We start from the raw sequence: 25,137 nt of genomic DNA, 5'->3' as shown, positions 1-25,137 counted from the left end.
TATATATATATATATGTGTGTGTGTGTGTGTGTGTGTGTATGCCTTCTTATCCTTCCATCTCTGTAGAAGTTCATGCTTTATGAATTTATTACACTTAATATTCTTATTATTTTTATAAAACACTGAAATAAAATCATTTGCAAGAGTACATAAAATTTATCCTTACTTCTAACATATTTTAAAATATTTTCTAAGAATTTACTGGATGAGCACACTATATTTATATCCCTTCATCTCCATATTCAGGCATGTCATGACATTCCCATCCAAGTCAAATGTTCATGGTCTCTTCTATAATTTTAAATATCAACCCAGTTTTGCTCATATGTGCATGCATTTAAGACTGATAAATCATGGTTTAATAATCTACCCAGGATTAGTCACTGGGGAAGTGGATCATCTCACTGTCAGTAGCCATTAATTTCCTGTAATTCTTCATCTCAGTAAGGAATTTATTGAAATGTCATACAGCATGTTGCGATGTTATATTGTTTGGTCTCTATACAGATTTTTTTTTTTAGAAAACCATGGTTTATTTTTAGATTTTATGAATTTATCATTCATATTCTGTCTAGTGGACACTATTTCAGAGTAATTCTGCTGGTCTTCTGGTTCCTTATGGTCATATTTACAGAATGCTTCTGAGCCTTTGGTGGAGGGACTTCTTTTAATGTACTAATCAGGGATGAGAACCACAGGGTCATTATTCTTTTCATTCTGACCATTCCTGTACTTCTTTAGTAGCCTGGATCTTCTGCTAAAAGAAGCATTTTTCTCTATTTTTGGTTAATAATTTTTGAGAGATTATAATATAATTAAGTAATTTCCTATTCCTTTTCCTCCTTCCAATCCCTCCCATATATCCCTCCTTACTGCCTTCCAAATTCCTGGAGTATTTTTTCTTAATTGTAGTTTGTGTATGTACATATGTTCGTTTGCATGCATTCATGCATGTGTTTGTTTTTCAATATAACCTTTTAAGTCTTCATAATGTTATTTGAATGGCCATGATTTCTGGCCTAACCATTTGCTCTTGGATAATAAATTGATGTGTGCTTTCCTGGCAAAGACTGTTTCTCTTGTTCTCAGTGTTTTCTTTTTGCTTGTGTTCTTTGTCTAGGTTTGAGACAACACAAGCTTTTCTTCATCCAAATTAGTGTATTAACTAGTGTCATCTTTGCCCAGTTCATGTTTATACAATCATGTTGAAACTATATAGGAATAGATTTTACATTCTTAGCAGACACTTAAACAGCAAATTCTGCTCCTCTTGATCTTACATTCTGTCCTACCCTTTTAAGCAATGGTTTCTGAACCTTAGGTACAAGAATTCTGTTATGGTTGTATCATTAAGTTGTGCTCCACAACCCTGAATATTGGTTGATTGTGATTATCTGTAATTGTCTCAGTCTATTGCAAAGGTAAATTTTCTTGATGAAGGGTGAGAACTACATTTATCATTTTGTATAAGGACAAATACTTTTAATTTGGTAAGGAATTGTCCTTGTTTAGTAAAGTGGTATTTCAAAGATTCTTTCAAGATCCATGACTTCTCAGGTCCTTGTTAGTTACTAGTTTTCCACTACTTATAATTAATTCCCCCTCCGCCTCTCCTCCTCCTCTCCCTCTCCACTTCCTCCCCCTCCTCCTCCTCTTCCTCCTCCTCGTTTTCTTTCCCCTTTTCCTCCTATTCCTCCTCTTCTTCTCCTTGAGGTAGCCTTTAGTACAAGTAGGTAGCTGTTGGTTGCTGCAAAGTATGAATGCCACTGCTGAATAATAAGTTATCATGTCATGGTGGTCATTGTTGTGGTTTATAGGCATCGTAGATTAGGAGGATTATTTGTTAGAATCCCTCGCTTAAAATCTTACTTGATGCCTTTTGGAGTATAAAATTTAGGATTCAGGAAAGACGCTTTCAGGTCAGACTTTGTTAGGTCTTATGGATCCAACATTTGAAGTGAATGGTATATTCAGCAGTAGAGACTTACTTGCCACATGCAAACAAGAGCAACAGTAATAGTTCATAATGTTTTGGGAATTCTTTGACAATCCTCATTAGCAAAAAAGGTTTTTTTTAATTGATTACTTTATTTATGTACATGTCATGTGTTGTCCCACTTTCCAGTCTCCCTTCTCATCCCTTTCCACCCTCCCCATTACCTCTAAGAGGGTACTGCCCTACCCATCCACTCCTATCTCACCATTCTAGCATACCTTTTTACCTCTGCAGGACTAAGCACGTCCCCTCCCATTGATGTCATATATGGCAAACCTTTGCTACATATGTAGTAGGAGCCATAGACCCATCCATGTATACTCTTTTGTTGGTGGTTTATTCCCTAGGAGCTCTGATGGGTCCAGTTAGTTGAAACTCCTGTTCTTCCTGTGGGGTTTCAATCAGCTTGAGCTCCTTCAGTTCTTCCTATAACTCTTCCATTGGTGTCTCTAAGTTCAGTCCAATGGTTGGCTGTGAATGTCTGCCCCGATCTTGGTCACATGCAGGCAAAGCCTCTCAGAGGACAGCCAAATTAGGTTCCTGTCTGCAAGTACTTCTTGGAATCACCAATACTGTCAGGTTTGGTGTTTGTGGATGGGATGGATCTCAAGTTGAGGTGGTCTCTGAATGGCCTTTCCTTCAGTCTCTGCTCCAATTTTGTCTATTTGTTATCTTCAAACAGGAACAATCTGAGTTAAAATTTTTGAGACATCTCTGATACCTAAACCACACAAGGGTGCAACAAAAAAGAGAACTTCAGACCAATTGCACTTATGAATATTGATGCAAAAATACAGAATAAAAGTCTAGCAAACAAAATCCAAGAAGAAATCAAAACCACCATTCATCATAATCAAGTAGGCTGCATCCCAGAGATGCAAGGTTGGTTCAGTATATGAAAACCCACTAACATAATCCACGATATAAACAAACTCAAACAAAGAGATCACACAATCATCTTCTTAGATGCTGAAAAAGCATTTGACAAAATACAGCACCCCTCAAGTTAAAAGTATTGGAGAAATCAGAAATTCAAAGCCCATTTGTAAACATAATAAAAACAATTTACTTGAAACCAACAACCAATATCAAATTAACTGGAGAGATACTTGAGGCAATCTCACTTAAATCAAGGAAAAGGATGTCTACTCTCTCCATATCTAGTCAATATAGTACTCAAAGTTTTAGCTAGAGCAATAAGACAACAAAAATAGATCAAGAGAATAGAAATTTACAAAGAAGATGTAAATGTATGACTATTTGCAGGTGATGGGATAGTATATATAAGCGACCCCAAAATTCTACCGGAGAATGTCTATAGCTGATAAACATCTTCAGCAAAGTGAATGGATATAGAATGAACTCAAATAAATTTGTAGCTTTCTTTTATATAAATGATAAACCAGCTGAGAAAGAAATTGGCAAAACAATCCCCTTCATAATCACCACAAATAATATAAAATAATTTGGGGTAACTCCAATCAAACAAGTGAATGATCTTTTGACAATAATGTCAAGTTTCTCAAGAAAGAAATCAAAGACCTCAGAAATGGAGAGATCTTCATTGCTCATGGATTGGTAGGATTAAAATAGTAAAATTAGCCATCCTGTCAAAAGGAATTGACAGATTCAACAAAATCCCTATCAAAAATCCAACACAATTCTTCAAAGACATGGAAAGAGCAATTCTCAAATTCATCTGGAAAAGCAAACAAACCATAATAGTGAGAATAATTCTTAACAATAAAAGAACTTCTGAGGGAATCTCCATCCCTAACCTCAAGCTACAGTGGTTAAAAGCTACATGGTGTTGATACAGAGACAGACATGTTGATCTATGGAAAAGAATTGAAGACCCAGAAATAAAACTGCACACTTATGGATATTTGATCTTTGACAAAGAAGCCAAAAATATACAATGGAAAAAAGCATCTTCAATAAATGGTGCTGGTCTAACTGACAATCAGTATGCAGAAAAATGAAAATAGATCCATATTTCTCACCTTGCACAAAGCTCAAGTCCAAGTGGATCAAAGACCTCAACATAAAACCAGATACACTGAATCTAATAGAAGAGAAAGTAGGAAGGAGCCTTGAACTCATTGGTACAGGGGGAAATTTCCTACACGGAATTCCAATGGCTCAGGCTCCAAGATCAAGAATTGATAAATGATACCATGTGAAACTGGAAAGCTTCTGTAAGGCAAAGTACATAGCCAATAGGACAAATTGACAACCTATAGATTGGGAAAAAATCTTCACTAATTCCACATCTGATAGACAGCTAATATCCAAAATATATAAAGGACCCAAGAAGCTAACCACCAAGAAACCAAACAACCGAATCAAAGATAGAGTATAGAACTAAACAAAGAATTCACAAGAGAGGAATCTCCAATGACCATGAATCACTTAAATGTTCAAAGTCCGTAGTGGTCAGGGAAATGAAAATGCAAATGACCCTGAGATTCCAGCTTACACCAGTCAGAATGGCTAAGATTAAAGCCTCAGGTGACAGCAGATGTTGGCAAGGATGTGGAGAAAGAGGAATACTCCTCCATTGCTGGTAGTTTTGCAAGCTGGTACAACCACTCTGGAACTCAATCTGGAGGTTCCTCAGAAAATTGGAAATAGATATACCTGAAGACCCACCTCTACTTCTCTTGGCCATATACCCAAAGATGCCACACCATGCCACAGGGGCACATATTTCACTATGTTTATAGCCTCGTTGTTTGTGATAGCCAGAAGGTGGAAACAACCAAGATGTCCCACAACAGAAAAACTGGTAAAGAAAAAGTGGTTCATTTACACAATGGAATACCAATCAGCTATTAATAATAAGGACATCTTGGTTTTTCAGGCAAATGGATGGAACTAGAAAATACCATGCTGACTGAGGAAACTCAGATCCAAAAGTACATACATGGTATGTATTTACTAATATGTGGATATTAGCCAAAGAAGCACAGAATACCTATGATACAATCTCCAGATCTCAAGAAGGTTAACAAGCCAAAGGGCCCAAATTAAGGATGCCTCAATCACACTTGGGAGGGACAAGAAAGCTATAACATGAGGGACAGCGAAGGAGAAATCTGTGAGGGAAAGGGGACAGGGAGGGAAGAGGGAAACATTATCAGGTATTGGGTGGTGATGGGGTAATAGGACTGAAGCCCTAAGGATCAGCATAAAGAATGGAAACAGGCAACCTTGGGAGGTAGGAAGTGGAGGAACCCTCTAGAATGTATCAGAGACCTGAGAGGTGAGAAACTCTCAGAACTCAAAGGGAGGGGCCTTAGATGAAATGCCCTACAGTGGGGAGTGTGAACTTGTAGAGCCTTCCTCCAGTAGAAAGACAAGCCATCAAGTGGAGAGATGTGATGTCATCCCACAGTCAAAATGTCTGACCCAGAATTGTTCCTGTCTGAAAGAACTGCAGGTACAAAAATGGAAAAAAGCCTAAAGAAAAGGAAGTGTGACTACTAGCCCAAATTGGTATCTAGTTCCAGGGGAAGCTCCAAGACTTGACACTATTACTGATGCTGTGGTGTGCTCAAAAAGGGAACTATTATGACTGCCCTTTGAAAGACCTAACAAGCAGCTGAAAAAGTCAAATGCAGGTATTTATACCCAATTAATGGATAGAAGCTGGTGAACTCTGTGGTTGAATTAGGGAGAAGCTGGAAGAAATTGAGGTGGAGGGTGACCACTGAGATCTCTTAGACACTCAGCCACTGACCAGGCATCATACACCAGCTGATATTAGGCTTCCAACACATATACAGTAGAGGAATGCCAGATCTGGACTCAGTCAAAGAAGATTCACGTAAACATCAAGAGACTTGGGTTCCCAGGGAGTGGGGAGGTCTGGTGTGGTAGGAGTTAGAGGGTAGGGACATACTTTTGGAGATGGGGTGAGAGGAGGTATGGAATATGGAATAGGCAGTGGACGAAACAGAAAGAAGAAAAAGTCTGGACTGTAAAAAAAGATTAAATTAAAAAATAGAAAAAAATTGAGATGGATGAGTAGCCCCTTCCCTCAATGCAGGCTATGCCTATCTACTGGGGGTGGTCTCTTCAGGTTCTATTTCTCCTCTGTTGGGTATTTCAGCTAATGTCATCCCTGATAGGTCCTGGGAGCCTCTCTCATCCCTGGCATCTGTGACTTCCTATTGATTCCCCCCAACTCCCTGTCTTTCACTGCTACATATTGTTATTTATTTTTCTACCTCTTTGTATTTTTCTCCTGTCTCTTCTTACACCTGCACATCCCCCCCCATTGTTCCTCACCTTCCCATCTCTCACACAGCATCATCACTCCCTCTAACTCCCATGATTATTTTGTTCCTTCTTCTAAGTGGAATTGAAGCATCCACACTCTGATCTTTCTTCTTGTTAAGCTTCATATTGTCTGTGAGGTTTATCATGCGTATTCTGAGCTTTTGGGCTAATATCAGTAAGTACATATCATTTATGCCCTTTGAAGTCTGGGTCACTTCACTAAGGATGGTATTTTTTAGTTCTATACATTTGTCTACAAAATTTGTGGAATTGTCATTTTTTTGAGACCAGGCCAGCCTCAAATTCAGGAATCTGTCTCCCTCTGCCTCCCAAGTGCTGGGATTAAAGGCATGCACCACCTCTGCCTGGCGAAGCAAGACTTTTTAAATTTTATTATTTACTGAATTATTAGAATAACACTCAGAAAGTCAATGTATAGACTTTGAAATGTTTTGCCTATGATTTCCTCCATGAGTTTCAAAGTCCAAGTTTTCATTAATGTGTTTTATCCACTTTGATTTGATTTTCAAAAATAGGGTGAGAGTAAGGAAACTACTTTTATTCTTTTGCATGTGAATATTCAGTTTTCTCAATATCTCCATCACACACTTTCAACATTAAACATTCAGATACTTGTAGCTGAGATATTTTATTTTTGGGAGTCATTACATGTTAGTCAGTGATCTATAGATGTCATGGATAATCTTGGTTGTTAATTTGATTTCATTGGAATCAACTAATACTCAAGCTACTCTGCACTTGTTTGTGGGATTTTCTTGATAATATTATTTGAAGCAGGAAATCACTCCTTAAATGTGGATAACACATTCTAGTAACAGCCTGGATAAAATGAGATGGAAGAGAAAAATTTTAATTTTGTGTGTGTAACCTCACATTCATGAACAAGTTCACCTAGGCTGTTGTTGCAGCATTCCTTTACCAATAGCACAACCTGCTTCTCCAGGATTTCAGTGTAGATTGAAGACCTGCAGCTCTCTAGGAATTCTCCAGGCCTTCAGCACCAGATTAAGACTCGTGAGGCATCTAGTCTCATGCACTGAACATCTACCTGATTATTGGTCTTTCTAGTATGAGACAGTCATTGTTGAACTATTCAGAATGCATCCTGTAAAGTAGTCTAATATATATACATATATATGAATGTATATATGTGTGTGCGTATATATACATATATATACGCACACACACACATATATAGTCTGTTCCTTTAGAACAAGATCAAGAATTTAGAACAATATCAAGGATTTTGTTAGTTCTGGAAAAAATCCTAGAATTTTATAAGGATAACAAAATTTCTAGATTGATTTTTGATTTTGATATTTGGGTAGTCTGGCTATTTTCACAATGTTTATTTTACCAGTCTGCCCATCTCTCTCTCTCTGTCTCTGTGTGTGTGCATGTGTTTATGTGTGTGTTTGTGTGTACACACATGTAAATGCTGCTGTGTGTGAATGTGCTAATGGGAAAAAATATCAGATGCCATTTTCTGTGTGCCATCTACCTTATTTTTTGAGTTACAGTGTCACATAATTCAGTCAGGGTGACTGGGGGCAGTGAGCCCCATAAAAAGTTTCTATTTTCACTTACTTGGTGCTGAGAATACTAGCATGCCATCATACCTGGCACTTTACATAGGTTCTGAGGATCTTACTTGGGGTCAGAAGCACTTTATCAACTGAATTGTTTCTACAGCTCTACTTTCTACCTTTGAATGCATTCTTCAGAAGAAAAAGTTTTTTCAATTTTTTTCTTTAGAGAAATCTTTTATATCTTGGTCGTGTTTAGATATTTAGAGGTTATTGTTCATGTCTTGGCTTTTCTATATTTCTCAAAGGATGTCTTATAGGTATATAAATAACTTCTGTGAGTCTTTGTTGAAAACATTAACAGATCTGAGTTATCTAGTATAGTCTCAGTGTCTTTTACACATAAGATTATATTGTCTGCAATTAGGAAAAATTGTAGTTCTTCCTTTCCTGTTCATACATATATCTTTTGTTTTTTATCTTTTCTTCTTTCTGTCTTATTTTCTAACATCAGCATAAATGATGGCTATAATAGTGGACAACCTTGTTTTCTTTTTGATTTCATAGATAATACTTTCAATTTCCTTGCACTCAGTATAATGATGACAATTGATCTTTTGTGTATTGAGGAAATGACTTATGGAATATAAAAGTTTTTTTTACATCATACTGAAACTCTTACTGAATCCCACAGCCAAAGTTAATGTACAATTTCAGATTCTCCATGACCACCCACTATAAATGTGAAATTGTGAGCAGACCGAATGATTGATTTCATGCAGAGGGCATGGCTTTTGCATCTCACACATACACTTATGTGTGCATGTATACATGAGAATATTGATCATTGTCTTTCAGTGTTACTGTCATTCAGTGCTTTCATGAGTCAGTTTTGCATGTCATTGAGTAAGTAGACAGTGTGATCCTGATAGAGTAAATTTTGTTTTATTGGTCTTTATTTAAAATTAAATATAAGATATAATAAATAATATTTATTTAGTAAGTTTTTATATACCTTATGTGTAAATACAGATATACTTGCTTGGTTAGATTCACACCAAGATATTTTATATTATTTGTAACTACTGTGAGGGGTGTCATTTCTCTAATTTCTTTCTCAGCCTGTTTATCTTTTGAGTAATGAAAGGCTACTGATTTGTTTGAGTTGATTTTATAACCAGCCACTTTGCTGAAGTTGTTTATCAGGTTTAGGAGTTCTCTGGTGGAAGTTTTGTGGTCACTTAAGTATACTATCATATCATCTGCAAATAGTGAAATTTTGACTTCTTACTTTCCTATTTGTATCCCTTTGATTTCCTTTTGTTGTCTAATTGCTCTAGCTAGGACTTCCAGTACTATGTTGAATAGATAGGGAGAGAGTGAGTATCCTTGTCTAGTCCCTGATCTTAGTGGTATTGCTTCAAGTTTCTCTCCATTTAGTTTTATGTTGCCTACTGGTTTGCTGTATATTGTTTTTTTACTATGTTTAGATATGGGCCTTAAATTCCTGATCTTTCCAAGACTTTTAACATGAAGGAATGTTGAATTTTGTCAAATGCTTTCTCAACATCTAGTGAGATGGTCATGTAGATTTTTCTTTGAGTTTGTTTATGTAGTGGATTACATTGATTGATTTCCAAATATTGAACCATCCCTGCATTCCTGGGATAAAGCCTAGTTGATCATGGTAAATGAGTGTTTTGATGTGTTCTTGGATTTGGCTTGCGAGAATTTTATTGAGTATTTTTGCATCAATGTTCATAAGGGAGATTGGTCTGAGGTTCTCTTTTTTTGTTGGGTTTTTGTGAGGTTTAGGTATGAGCATGATTCTGGCTTCATAGAACAAATTGGGTAGTGTTCCTTCTGTTTCTATTTTGTGGAATAGTTTAAAGAGAATTGGTATTATGTCTTCTTTGAAGGTCTGATAGAATTCTGCACTAAAACCATCTGGTCTTCGGATTTTTATTTTTTGGTGGGGAGAGGGAGACTTTTACTGACTGCTGCTATTTCTTTAGGGGTTATGGGACTGTTTAGATGGTTAATCTGCTAGTGATTTAACTTTGGTACCTGGTATCTATCTAGAATATTGGTTCATCCAGAGTTTCCAGTTTTGTTGAGTATAAGCTTTTGTAGTAGGATCTGATGATTATTTGAATTTCCTCAGTTTCTGTTGTTATGTCTCCCTTTTCATTTCTATTTTTATTGATTTTCATAATGTTTCTGTGCCCTCTGCTTAGTCTGCCTAAGGGTTTATTTATCTTGTTGATTTTTTCAAAGAACTAGCTCCTGGTTTTGTTGATACTTTGTGTAAGTTTTTTTGTTTTGTTTTGTTTTGTTTCTACTTTGTTTTGTTTGATTTCAGCCCTGGTTTACTCCTCTTGGGTGAATTTGCTTCTTTTTGTTCTAGAGATTTCAGGTGTATTGTCAAGTTTCTTTCTCCTGTTTCTTTTTGTAGAGCTATGAGCTAGAGCTATGAGTTTTTCCCTTAGCACTGCTTTCATTGTGTCCCATAAGTTTTGGTATGATGAGCCTTAATTTTCATTAAATTCTAAAAAGTCTTTAATTTTTTTTCTTTATTTCTTCCTTGACCAAGTCATCATTGAGTAGAGTGTTGTTCAGTTTCCACATGTATATGGGCTTTCCATTGTTTTTGTCATTATTAAAGACCAGCCTTATTCCATGGTGGTCTGATAGGACACAAGGGTTACTTCAATCTTTTTGTATCTGTTGAGCCCTGTTTTGTGGCCAATTATATGGACTATTTTGGAGAAGGTATCATGAGGTGCTGAGAAAAAGTTATATTCTTTTGTTTTAGGATGAAATATTCCATAAATATCTGTTAAATCCATTTGGTTCATAACTTCTGTTAATTCCACTGTGTCTCTATTTAGTTTCTGTTTCCATGATCTGTCCATTGCTGAGAGTGGGGTGTTGAAATCTCCCACTATTATTGTGTGAGGTACAATGTTTGCTTTGAGTTTTAGTAAACTTTCTCTTATAGATGTGGGTGCCCTTACATTTGTAGCGTAGATGTTTAGAATTGAGAGTTCATTTTGGTAGATTTTTCCTTTGGTGAGTATGAAGTGTTTTTCCTGATCTTTTTTGATAACCATACGTATGGTTGAAAGTTGATTTTGTTTGAAATTAGAATGGCTACTCCAGCTTGTTTCTTGGGACCATTTGGAAAATTATTTTCCATCCCTTTACTCTGAGGTGGTGTCTGTCTTTGCACTGAGGTGTGTTTCCTGAATGCAGCAAAATTCTTGGTCCAGTTTACATATCCAGTCTGCTAGTTTATGTCTTTTTATTGGGAAATTGAGTCCATTGATGTTAAGAGATATTTAGGAAAAGTGATTATTTTTTCCTGTTATTTTAGTTATTAGAAGTATAATTATGTTTGTGTATCTATCTTCTTATAGGTTTGTTGGAAGATTATTTTCTTGCTTTTCTATGCTGTAGTTTCTCTCCTTGTGTTGGAATCTTCCATCTATTATCCTTTGTAGGGCTGGATTTGTGGGAAGATATGTAAATTTGTTTTTGTCATGGAATATCTTGGTTTCTCCATCTATACTGATTGAGAGTTTTTCTGGGTATAGTAGCATGGGCTGGCATTTGTGTTCTCTTAGGGTCTGTATGATATTGGTCCAGGGTCTTCTGGCTTTTATAGTCTCCGGTAAGAAGTCTGGTGTAATTCTTATAGGTCTGTCTTTATATGTTACTATACCATTTTCTCTTACTGCTTTTAGTAGTTTTCCTTTGTTTTGTGCATTTGATATTTTGATTATTATATGACAGGGGGCATTTCTTTTCTTGTCTAGTCTATTTGGAGTTCTGTAGGCTTCTTGTATATTCATGGACATCTCTTTCTTTAGGTTAGGGAAGTTTTCCTCTATAATTTTGTTGAAGATATTTACTGGCCCTTTAAGTTAGGAATCTTCACCCTCATCTATACCTATTATCCTTAGGTTTGGTCTTCTCATTGTGTCCTGGATTGATTTTCTGGATGTTTTGGTTTAGGAGCTTTTTGCATTTTGCAATTTCTTTAACAGTTGTGTCAACATTTTCCATGGTATCTTAAGCACATGAGATTCTCTCTTCCATCTCTTGTATTCTGTCGGTGATGCTTGTGTCTATGACTCACTCCTGATTTCTTTCTTAGGCTTTCTAACTCCAGGGTAGTTTCCCTTTGAGATTTCATTATGGTTTCTACTTCCATTTTTAGACTCTGGATGGCTTTGTTAAATTCCTTCACCTGTTTGGTTGTGTTTTCTTGCAATTCTTTAAGAAATTTTTGTGTTTCCTCTTTAAGGGCATCTACTTGTTTACCTGTGTTCTCCTGTATTTTTTAACGGAGTTGCTTATGTCCTTCTTAAAGTCCTCTATATCTGAATCCTGGTTTTCAGGTGTGATGGGGTGTGTGGGATTTGCTATGGTAGGAGAACTGTGTTCTGATGATGCCAGATAACTTTGTTTTTTGTTGCTTATATTCTTATGCTTGCCTTTCACCATCTGGTTAACGCTAGTGTTACCTGCACTCACTGTCTCTGACTGGAGACTATCTTTCCAGTTATCTTGCTTGTGTCAGAACTCCTCAAAGTCCAGATATCTCTGTGATCCTATGATCCTGAGCTCCTGGGTGGAAGAGCTCCTGGGACTCAGTCTTCCTCTGCGTCCCTGAAATCCTGCTGCTCTGAGTGCAGTGGTTCCTCTGCAGCCCCAAGTGCAGTGGTCCCTCTGCTGCTCTGAGTGCAGTGGTTCCACAGCTGCTCCAAGTGCAGTGGTTCCACCAGTGCTCTAAGATGGTTCAGGATATGGTATCTTCACAGGAGCAGATAGGTGTCTGCCTCTGCCAAAAGGACCAAGGGAGGGGTGGAAGTGAAATAGTATTCTGGAGGGGTAGGATTTGGGTGGGTTGCAGTTCAGAGTCTTAGGATTGTAGGGGAGGGTTCTTACCTGCTACTTTAGGAAGGTTTAGGATATAAATACACAAATTTACAAAAACATATGTAAAATAATATATTTATTTACACCCCTGGGTACCAACCTATCTTGGCACCTCAAGTCACTACAGAACTAGGCACATACTCTCCCAATGAGGCCAAACAAGGCAGCCTAGTTAGGGCAACAGGATTCATGGGCAGGTAACAGAGTCAGAGTCAGCTCCTGCTCTAGTTGCTGAGGGTAAGGATCTATGTGATTATATATTATATATAATATATACATAAATAATATATATATATAATTATAATATATGTAATATGTAATAATATTATTTGTATATGGTCAGCATATATAAAAATAAAGTCACTCTGGCCTGGATACCAGTGGCTCGAGCAGCCTCCCAACCTATCTGCTCCCCTTTGGAAACTAAGTTCGGAGGCACCCTAGGGAGGGCACGGATCTCAGAGCAGAAGGTAGGAGAACATGCCCACAGCCCTAGGCCTTAGAAGCACAACTGGCAGTAGAGAGCCCCCCAGAGGGCACCTGGCAGCCAGACCCTGCCTCTGAGGAGAACCACAGCCCTTCAGCCTCTGGCCTGGATACCAGTGGCTCGAGCAGTCTCCCAGCTGGTCTGCTCCCCTCTGGAAACTGAGTCCAGAGGCACCCTAGGGAGTTCACAGGTCACAGACTGCAGAGCTGCAGAGGCACCCAAGAGAGGTCAAGGACCATAGAGCTGCAGGCATCCTACTGAGGACATGGCCCGCAGAGCAGCAGAGCAGGGGACACCATATCCTGAAGCATCCTAGAGGAGCAACTACATTCAGAATGGCAAACACCTAGCTGGTTTACCACTGTGGAGACTCCATATCCTGAAATATCCTAGAAGAGCCACTGAACCCAGAGCAGCTGGAGCTCAGGATCATAGATACCATACCATCCATACCCCGAGGAGTTCTGATACAACCAAGATAACTGGAAAGGCAGACTCCAGTCAGAACCAGTGAGTGCCAGTAGAACTACAGCTAATCAAATGGCGAAAGGCAAGCGCAGGAATGTAAACAACAGAAACCAAAGTTACTTGGCATCACCAGAACCCAGTTCCCCCACCATAACAAGTCCTGAACACCACATCACACCAGAAAAGCAGGACTCAGAATTAAAATCACTTCTCATGATGATGTTAGAGGACTTTAAGAAGGTCATAAATAACACTCTCAAAGAATTTGAGGAGAACACAGGTAAACAGGTAGAAGCCCTTAAAGAAATGCAAGAAAACACAACCAAACAGATGAAGAAATTAAACAAAACTGTCCAGGATCTAAAAATGGAAGTAGAAGCAATAAAGAAATCTCAAAAGGAGACTACTCTGGAGATAGAAAACCTAAGAAAAAGACCAGAGGTCATAGATGCAAGCATTACCAACAGAATACTAGAGATAGAAGAGAGAATCTCATGTGCAGAAGACACCATGGTGGAAAACATTGACACAACTGTCAAAGAAAATGCAAAATGCGAAAAGCTCCTAACCCAAAACATCCAGGAAATCCAGGACACAATGAGAAGACCAAAAGTAAGGATAACAGGTATAGATGAGGGTGAAGACTCCCAACTTAAAGGGCCAGTAAATATCTTCAACAAATTTATAGAGGAAAACTTCCCTAACCTAAAGAAAGAGATGTCCTTACATATACAAGAAGCCTACAGAACCCCAAATAGACTAGACCAGAAAAGAAATACCTCTTGTCACATAATAATTAAAACATCAAATATACAAAACAAAGAAAAAATACTAAAAGCAGTAAGGGAAAAAGGTAAAGTAACATATAAAGGCAGACCTATAAGAATGACTATTGATACTCTCATGGGCATTGTTCCTGTATAACACATTTAGGAATACAAGGCCTAGACCCAGTCCTTCTTTAACTTTTTTAACTGATTTGGGATGGTTAACCTGTGAGTTAAGGGATTATAGCAAATTCATGGCTTTGAGTTTATTGTTAGGTTTCCCATATTTTATTTAGAAATAGCTGAGAGGAGTGAACAGACAACAGTCCAGGTTACCTTACATGGATAGTCGGTTTTCAAAACATCAGAAGTCCATAGAATTAACACTACAAATATTTATATATTAATGTTCATTCTGATTAGAGAGCTGTCTGCTCCTGACAGCTTCCTGTCATGGATTTTAAGAAGAAATTGAGCATCCTTGGAGTTACACCAGTTGTGTGGTGACAGCCACTAGGCAAGAATTGCCTCTTTCCATCTACAGACAAATTACTGTCCAGAAAAGGACACACATGCAGAATAGTTGACTGAGATTTCTGATGGGGTTGAAGAACTATAGTCTCATAGCCAATCCTGGCTATTTACTTTGAGAGAAAAGATCTGAGTATATGGTTTTCAGCTGACATTCATTCTAAAGAAAAAAAAAGCCAGGATCAAAAGTAAGTGTTTTAGTTAGAAGAGATGACAGAGGCTCTGGTTAGTCTGCAAAATGTTGAACTGGGTATTAGGACTATCTTGTACCTCACTGGTACAATTAGGAATAAGTATGCTCTAATTGTATTTTGAGCGAAAAGTTTTACTTTAACAGGAAGAGTGATATGTAGGAGGAGCTAAGTGGGAAGGAGTATTGAGAGGAAGAGATGGAGTAAGGAGAGAAGATGAAGGAGAGGAGAAGCTGGGTGATGAGAGAGAGAAAGAGAGAGGGGTCATGGAGGCAGATGTTCACAGGTCTCCAGCAGTCAAAGATGGTTTTTATATCTAGGTTGGGTATTGGGTTATGCTTCTGATTGAGCATTACCAAACTTATAAATCCTTGATTAACATTTAAAAAATTGTATAAAAGCAAAAAGGAAAGGGGGGGGCATGGGACAGGGGTTTTCTAGGGAGGGGAAATGGGGAAACGGGATGGCATCTTAAATGTAAATAAAATATTAAATAAAAAAATAAAGTCAGGGTATACTATATAATATATAGTAAAAATATATTTTACAGATAATTCTAAAATAAATAACATAGATAATACATGAACTGTATAAATATTAAATATATAAAAATATAAATAAATTAATTAATTTATAAGCAAAAGATTAATTAATGGGAGAATGATGAAGGCAACAATAATGATTGTGAATGTACTGGATTGACTTATTAGTCCAAGGAAACTTCAAATAAATTGATAAAATTTTTTTCTCAACCTTGGTCTACTTCCTGTATCATTAGTGACTTATCCCATAACATGGTAATCACTATGGACCTTATCAAGAGAACACACACAGAGAGAGAGAGAGAGAGAGAGAGAGAGAGAGAGAGAGAGAGAGAGAGAGAGAGAGAGAGGAGAGAGGGGGAAGATATTAAATCCATTAGGGTTTGCTTGGACTCATATTTGCCACTGTTTCCATGGAAGAATATAGTTGCTAAGCACAGGATGGGATATAAGTATTTTCATTGGCTTGAAGCTTCCAAAAGTGATTTTATTTATGCTGTTATTGTAGGGAAACTGTGAGGTACTAACATAAGGAAAACTGTGATCCTGGAGAGAGAAAAAATGGTGTGTATACTAAGCTAGTTTTCATATGTAGTATTTGTATATTTCTTATGCAGTATTTGTGCCTAGATTCTAAAAAATATTATAAAGGAAATTTGTTTTAGAATTGATTGATTATTTCTATTTACAAAGTATTAGTATATTTAAAGGTTTTCTTGATTTAGGAACAGGAACAGTGATATTTCAAACTGAAATTGGTTTACAACAACATATTTTATAAAGTTTTTCTCTGTCTCTGTCTTTCTTTATATGTATGCAACTATATATATCACATATATATGTGATGATATTTAAAAATCTACAAGATTTTATAATTCTAAAAAACTGCCTTGATTAAAGATATATAAAATGAATTGATACTAAATTTGAAAATAAAGCCGATGTATTTTCTAAAATTTCCTATGTGTATAGTAAACATTGCTATTTTTTATACTAAATGAAAGGAATTTCTTGAAATTATATCATTTATAAAATAATAAATGAAAGGAGTGGTTAACAAAATATTTGTTAAAATTTGTATTAATTTCAATAAAAACTTAAAATTTGAGAAAATTTTGATTTAAATAATCTAAACTATTTACAGAAAAATGTATGCTGCCCAGATCACTACTATTTATTATGAAAAGTAAGAACAATCAGAATCAGATGTGTTTCCCACAGGGAAGAGAGTGTCCAGGCAAGCACATGTGTCATCAGATTTGTACCATTTCTTTGGTATTGTTTCTTTTGGCAGCGGGAACATGCCTGGATTAAAACAGTTCTTCCCTAGTTAAGTTTTACATTTCAGAAAATGGGTTCAATAACACTTGACAGAAATAGTGAGTTTTAGAAACAGATTTAAGTGAATTTGTGGGAGCAGTCACAGCGATTTCATAATGGAGAGCAACTGGGAACTAATTTCTAACAGTGCTGCCAGGATGGGGAGAGGGCTACATTTCTATAAAAGGGCTTCTGATCAAAGCCAGTGAAATTTAGAGAGGAAGGCACATTTAAGAGGGCCAATTTGCTAGTGATTAAAGGTTGAATTTATGATATTGGGAGCATAAAAAATATTTGTCAATCAGTGCAGGGTTACAGGGTTCCAAAGATAAATTAATTATTTTTTATCTTGTTTTATTTAAATAAACTATGATTTATAAAAATTTTCAATTAGATTTTATAAGAAATCTAAACATCTTATAGAAAGGCAAGTGTACTTCACATAAATAACAGAGTAGTGATTAAATTACCCATTTATGGGATGATAGTGTATTTTGTAAACTAAAGACATTACTATAAATCTATAAGACATTTAAAAGAATATTGAAAACTGCATGTTTCAATTATTCATTCTTTCAACCTAAAATTGGGTGTTATTATGATCCATAAATTTACCTTTTCATTTTATTTCTTTTAATTTCTGTGTAATAACTAAAATTTTAGTTAAATAATAATTATTCATTTAAAATCTTTATTACCTCTAGAAAATCAAGCGTATAAGAAAATTTAGATACCAAGTCACTGAACAATACAGTGCTAACTGACATGTGGTGACGATCATATGCTGGTGGCCATGCTGATGCAGGTGCTAGTAAGTAGTTAGTGCCAAATGTTAGAGCCACTACTCAGTGTTAATGTAGCTAAGATTCTCGGAATGAATTCTCTGGATCATCTCATAGAATCTTCCAAAAACTTACATTTTAAAAATATTCTACTCATAAATTACAGAACTCCAAAATCAGTGTTCAATAATCTAAGCTTACAACAAAATAGATTTATGTCAAGTGTTTATTCCAAACTCTTTACAACAGTGTGGTATAAAGATGCAGCTCCATAAACCATCCTTCAATCGGACTGAAATTAAAAGGATATATGTATTTATTTCCTCAAAACACCATATATTTATGCAGTATCTAACTATCTATGAATGCTAATTTATCATTGTAGCATTTCAAGCTAGGGAGAACAAATTGTAACTCAAATAGTAAGTATGGGTATGTGATTTCAAAGCACACCTGTACATTCAAGTGTTGGGTATCTTAAGTTTTTTAATAGAAAGAATTATAGTTCTTATCACAAATATCAGCCTAAATAATCACAACTTACTAGTGCTTGGATAATATTACAAAATACTCAAATAACACAAGACATTACACTTTATTTTCTTCTGTAAAATGTGTTGTGAAAATGTTGAAGGAATGAGGCATCTCATGACTGTTTCAATGTATGACACTCTTGAGAATAATGTCTATACTCTAGAGATCAACCTTCCAGGTTAATTGATTTGGATTCTGTATGAAAACTGCAACACTATAAATATATATGTATATGTAGCTGAAAATAAAAAAATCTTGTCTGCATTTAAAGATTCTTGTATGGTCAGGCATGAAAAATAAATGACAAACCCTATTTTCTTTGGCAGATGTATGTAATGCCAGTAGATGGAGGCAGGAGTTCCCTCAACTTTAATGCATCCTTAGTTATATAGCAAGTTTGAAGTGAGCATAAGGTGATTGTGATACTTTCTCAGAAACCGAAGCAACTGGACTACATAGAAATGTAGATCCACTTCACTTTTAGAAAAACTGAGTAGTTCCTGTCTGACAGGTTCCTTCCTGTCTGACATGTGAATAAAAACATGTCATTAGATGTCTTCGAGATAAGATAAAAGACAGTGTCTCAAGCTTGTGTGAATGGTGGTGGAATGTAGTTTAAAATTCACATGTGTATAAAAATCCTAGATTCATTACAAAACCTGGTCTTTTTTCACAAAATTTAAGAAAATGCAACAATCAGTCAAAAATCACCAAGAACAACTTTTTAGTGAGCAGCACTAAAGTAAAGGACAAATTATAGAAAACAGTCTTACTGTAGGAACACTTTAATAAATGTCACAGGCTCCCTTCAAATGTGCCTGTGAGTACTACACAATTTCACTTTAAACTGCAAAATTAGGTTTGCATCTTTAAGATAACAAATGTATATCTAAAATTGTATGTTTTGTATACTATATGGATAATTGAAGGAAAGGTTTTTGTTAGATTTTTTTTCAAGTGACTACAAGTATTGGACATTAATGTGTATTCCTGCCCATTGAGGTACTGTAGCCTTTAAAAAAACTTTCATTAATGTTTGCCTAAATTAATAAAAATTTTGGATATTTAAAGAGGTATGTGCCATAATAAAGCTTAAATGGTAAAAGCCACATCATAGAAAACGTAACATCTGTATTTGGGGTCTAGTTTTCCTCACGTAGGATGATTATTTTTTCTAGAACTATCTGCTTACTTGCAAATTTCATTTTTCTCTTAAAAGCTGAGTAGTATTCCATTGTGCATATATATCACATTTTCAATATCCATTAAACTATCAGTGGGCTGTTTACAATGTCTGACTGTTCTAAGTAGAACAGCAGTGAAGACATAAGAGCAAGTATCCTTAGTAAGATAAAGAGCCCTTTGGGTAGATACCCAAGAGCAGTACAACTGGATTAATTTTCAGCTATTTGAAGAAATTCCACACTGATTTTATAAGGCCTGGAACAGTTTGCACTGCAACAGCAATGAATAATTATTTGCTTTTCTTCACAACATCACTGGTATATGATGCCAAGTGTTTTATTGCTTCAGAAATATTGTCTCACGGTGTACAAGAAAGAAGATAGGGCATCTATTCAAAGATAAACTGATATATAATGCCTATATCCATGTCTGATTTGTCTCCTCTCTGTTCCCAAAAAGAGACCAAGTAGTTTGCTTAAAATTTCTTTGCTTGATGCTATTTTCTATGCTAATGGTTCTCAGGCAAAGTTGCACATATCTCTAATCCCAGCAACAGGAGGCAAAGCTCTGTAAGTCATATGTAGGCAAGAGTGGTCTACATGGCAAAATTCTATGCTATATGGATATGCTATATGATATGCTAGTCAGGTCTACATAATAATACCCCATGGTCACTAGTGGTTGCATAATATTACAGGTTAGATGACCAAAATTAAACAGAAATACAATATGAAGGAAATTATAAATTGTATCACAGCTGTATATGAAGTTCTTGTCACTTTTTTTCTGATAGCTCTTTTTTCTTACACATAGTGCTCTGACCACAATTTATTAGGGGAATCAAGACAAGTTAAAATCTATTTGAATGATTTGTAAATAGATGAATCATTGCTATTTCACCTTGGGAAAGAAAGAAAATCACATGACTTGGTTTCTTATATAAATAAAAATGTTATCTCTATTTTCAACTTTGAAACAAATATTCAGTGGTGGAAACCGTTTTCCTGTCAGATGCAGTTTTCCTTTAAATTATGTTACATTGCTCACTATTGTCATGTAGGAACAGCAAAACACTATTAGATGAGATTGTTTTTTAAGAGTTCAGAGATGTCACATCGAGGAACTGATTTGATACACCAGTAATTATTTCTCTTTGTGATTCTCATCTTAGCATTAAAGTTACTCATTGAAATACTGTTACTTTGTATGTAAAGTACAAATGGTGGCAATCATCACCATGTTAATCACATTAGTAATAATTAACATTACATTTCAACCAGTCACTTAAAAATTAATGTAAATGATATATTCTAATGCCAGTCTAGGGTGTTGGTATTGTAAAATATCTATGAAAATTCTGCCTAGAACTTCATCTGTTTTCAGTAGCCAGCTGAGACTCATCTGCTAAACATAGACTCAAACTTCCACATTGTTTCTCATAATTTATTTCATGCTTCATGCATGCAATAGTTTTACTCTTTTGAGATGATTATATCTAGTAAATGTTTGTGTTATAGCAACAACAACCCAAAGGATAAGAGAATTTCATAGCCATTCCTCTTAAAGCTCAGATCAAATATTTTACTCTTTCTCTCTTACTTCTATAATATCTATGAAGATGCTCAGACAGCAAACCTTTCTGCTTCCTTTCTCGCTTCTGCCTCCATCCCAGCACAGCCACAGCTTTGTTTGTGTTTGAGGGAGGTCAACAACGTTCTTCCATCTTCTAAAATGTGTTGATGTTTCCTGTACTGGCATGCATTGTCGAATGCACAAAACATTGCAAAGCCTGTAGGTGTTTGGTTGCTGTTACTGCATTTCTCATGTCTTGCACTGTTTTTCCTAAGAAAAGACCCTTATAGGTTCCCATCTTAGAGTCTATTCTGAAAAACTGAAATAACTTTTTGAGAAAAATTTGTGTATTCTCAAAAAACTCTTTACTTTTATGCATAATGTACATGGTATTTAGAGTACAGAGCCATATATTTCAGTTTTGAGCAAATGGTTTTTTTTATAATCTCAAGCCACAATCATTTTGTGTTAGGCATTTTAAGGAATGCCTATAAATATGCATAAGTATCCAATATTAAAATTCCAATTGTTTTTCCTTTTATAAACTTCAGTCTTTTATGTTTTAGTTGTATTTTTTCAAATGTCTTCCAACTTACTTTAGAAATTTATGTAATTATATTTGATCAGACCTGGTCAGTTTATTTTCAAAACTCCATTACCAGCATCTCTAATTACCTTCTTAAAACAAGTGATATCTGTATTATCGACTTAATAACTCTCCATGTGCCCTTGAAGATAACAAGTTTTTCTGATAGTATCTCCATTTTCCCTACCTTATTTTATGGATATATATATATATATATATATATATATATATATATATATGTAAAGAGAAATTATTTATTGAACAGTATAGTTTTTGAGAATGCACAAAGTTTTCTCAAAAATATTTTAGTATATATATATGTGTGTGTCTCAAAAATATTTTAATATATATATACTAAAATATTTTTATATATTTATAAAATATATATAAATTTTGATATATTTTTATATATTTACATACTAATATATATATATATATATATATATATGTGTGTGTGTGTGTGTGTGTGTGTGTGTGTGTGTGTGTGTGTTTATATATTCCTAAATGCTGTATCTCCTTCTTCAGTCTGCAGATTCTCAGGCTGATATTCTTTGGCTCTAGCACAGAGAGGCATATCACACATTCTTTGGGCCCAGTATGTTAAGCCTCCTGCTGCTGACAGCCATCTCACTGGAGGAGAGTGAACCACATTCATGCTCATTCTGAAGACTCGGGATTTCTTTCCCTTCCTGAATTTAGTAACCTGAATGTAGTTTGTTAACAAGCCTGAAACAAGCTCTGAAAGTTCCTGAGTCCTCTTTTGTACGTCTATGTCTTAGACATTTACATTGGTTCATACATGTATGAATTCTCATGTTCATAATATCTCATATTGTTAGGAATAAAAATATGCATTTTAATAAGGCCATTATAGAAATATTTGTATAGTTACTCAAGTTTCATTAAGATGTTTTGTTCATATACATTGGTTTCCTCCAGATTTATGTATGAGACATAAGAGAAGTCAAAGCACACTATGTATTTTTTGTTTAGCAGTCATGATCAAACTGAGGCTGGTGAAAATCATTAATTGAATTATTTTATTGTCTTTAATGTAACTTATTGTTGCACATGTTTTAAGAAAATGTAAATGAACACCCAATGGATAGTTATAATCAAACATTTACAGGTTTCATTTTATTGGGATTATTCCCACCATCCAAAATTGGTCTCTTTCTCTTCATTCTCATTGTTCTCATCTTCCTGACAGCTTGGATTGGCAATCTGTCTATGATCCTCCTCATCCTCCTGGATTCACATCTCCACACACCCATGTATTTTTTACTTAGTCAGCTTTCTCTCATTGACTTAAATTACATCTCTACCATTGTCCCTAAAATGCTGTCTGACTTTATGTTAGGTAATAAGTACATCTCCTTCATTGGGTGTGGATTTCAGATCTTCCTCTTTTTGACTTTTGGGGGTGCAGAAACCCTTTTGCTGGCATCTATGGCCTATGACCGTTATATGGCTATTTGTTTTCCTCTCCACTATGCCACACATATGAATAAAAGAGTCTGTGTGATGATGATAACAGGAGCTTGGGTTCTTGGCTCCATTAATTCCTGTGCTCATACTGGATATGCACTCCAAATTCCTTACTGCCAATCCAGAGCCATCAACCATTTCTTCTGTGACGTCCCTGCCATGTTGACTCTGGCTTGCATGGACACATGGGTCTATGAGTATACAGTGTTTGTGAGTACAATCCTCTTTCTTGTGTTTCCGTTCATTGGAATAGTGTGTTCCTATGGTCGTGTTTTCCTTGCTGTCTACCGTATGCATTCTGGGGCAGGGAAGAAGAAAGCCTATTCTACCTGTAGCACCCACCTCACTGTAGTAACTTTCTATTATGCACCATTTGCTTACACCTATCTACGCCCAAGATCCCTCCGATCCCCAGCAGAGGACAAGATTCTTGCAGTCTTCTACACAGTTCTCACCCCAATGCTCAATCCTATCATCTACAGCCTGAGAAACAAAGAAGTGATGGGGGCCCTGAGAAGGATGACTCACAGAATTTGCTTTGCAAAAATATAGACAAGTTGCCTGCATGAATCCAGGATTTATACATAAGTATCCACAGCATTAGTGTTCTTCAGTTAAATCATAACAACTGAAATATCACAAAAGAGATCAGGATGATGAAGGGTTAAGCACTGGGCTCAATCTTATAAGTAAAAATTAGGGAGAAAAACGTCATTGTTTTTTGTTCGTCTCTCACTAATTTTATTCTTGAGATTATAATATAATTACATTTCTCCTGTACCTTTCTCTCTAACCATGCCATATGCCCCTTTCCACTTTCCTTGAAATTTATGGCCTATTTTCAGTAATTGTTTTTGCATGCATATAAATGCATGCATATAACTTTTTCTGTTGATATAATTTTACTTGCATGTATGTTTTCAGGTCTTATGATTTGGCAACAGACAAACAAATGGGTGAGCTCTTTCTTGAGAGAAGGCCACCTCTCCTAGATTTGCTTTCTTCAGCTGCCTAAAGATTTCTGTGTAGGACTGAAGTGGTCTTGTCCATTTCCATGTCCATTGGTGTTCTTGTTCAGCTCATGTTTGGGCAGTCTTAGTAGTGAGATTTTATGGGTGTAGCTCCTGATGTTAATAATAGACAAAACATCAAAACAAAAGCTCCTGACCCTCTGGGTCTTATAACCTTTCCATCCCCTCTTCCATAGTGTTCTCTAACTTTAGGTGTGGAGGTGTTTTATAGAAATATCCATTTGAGATAGGCTTCACAACTCTTCATTTTGACTGCTTGTGGTTTTTGCAGTAGTCTTCATCAGTTGCAAAGGAAAATTACCTTTTTTATAACTTTGTAATACGTTTTATGTTTTATATTTTATTTACATTTCAGATACCATTCCCTTTTCCCATTTCCCCTCTCTAGAAAACCCCTATCCCATGCACCCTTTTCTTTTTTGCTTTTATACATTTTCTAAAATGTTAATCAAAGGCTTTATAAGTTTGGTAATGCTCAATCAGAAGTGTAACCCAATACCCAACCTAGATATATAAACTATCTTTGACTGGTAGAGACACGTGAATATCTGCCTCCATGCCCCTCCTCTCTTTCTCTCTCTCATCACCTAGCTTCACCCTTCCTGTTAAAATAAAACTTTTCTTTCAAAATGCAATTAGAGCATAATTATTCTTAACTATATCAGTGAGGTACAAGATAGTCCTAATACCTAGTCCATCATTTTGTTGACTAACCAGAACCTCTGTCATCTCTCCTAACTAAAACACTTAGTTTTGAACCTGGCTTTTTTTCTTGGCTTTAGAATGAATGTCAGCTGAAAACCATCCACTCAGATCTTTTCTCTCAAAGGAAATAGCCAGGATTGGCTATGAGACTATAGGTCTTCAACCCCTTCAGAAAT

At 35.8% G+C, this 25,137-nt stretch overlaps 1 protein-coding gene across 1 annotated transcript; it reads left to right on the top strand.

Moving 5' to 3' along the window:
* The first annotated feature begins 16,180 nt into the window (after positions 1 to 16,180).
* On the top strand, positions 16,181 to 24,891 carry LOC117718253 (olfactory receptor 2L3-like). Its single transcript, XM_076942640.1, has 2 exons — positions 16,181 to 16,322; positions 22,263 to 24,891. The coding sequence occupies exon 2, from the start codon at positions 22,839 to 22,841 to the stop codon at positions 23,775 to 23,777; it is 939 nt and encodes a 312-aa protein (XP_076798755.1). The 5' UTR covers positions 16,181 to 16,322; positions 22,263 to 22,838; the 3' UTR covers positions 23,778 to 24,891.
* Positions 24,892 to 25,137: the final 246 nt, after the last annotated feature.

Source organism: Arvicanthis niloticus, chromosome 12, assembly GCF_011762505.2.
Source record: "Arvicanthis niloticus isolate mArvNil1 chromosome 12, mArvNil1.pat.X, whole genome shotgun sequence".
Lineage (NCBI taxonomy): Eukaryota > Metazoa > Chordata > Mammalia > Rodentia > Muridae > Arvicanthis > Arvicanthis niloticus.
Note: the sequence above shows the minus strand (reverse complement) of the source record. Positions and strands in the feature narration are given on the sequence as shown.

Coding starts and splice junctions, on each gene's coding strand:
- LOC117718253 (XM_076942640.1), top strand. CDS start 22,839: ATGGATAGTTATAATCAAACATTTACAGGTTTCATTTTATTGGGATTA.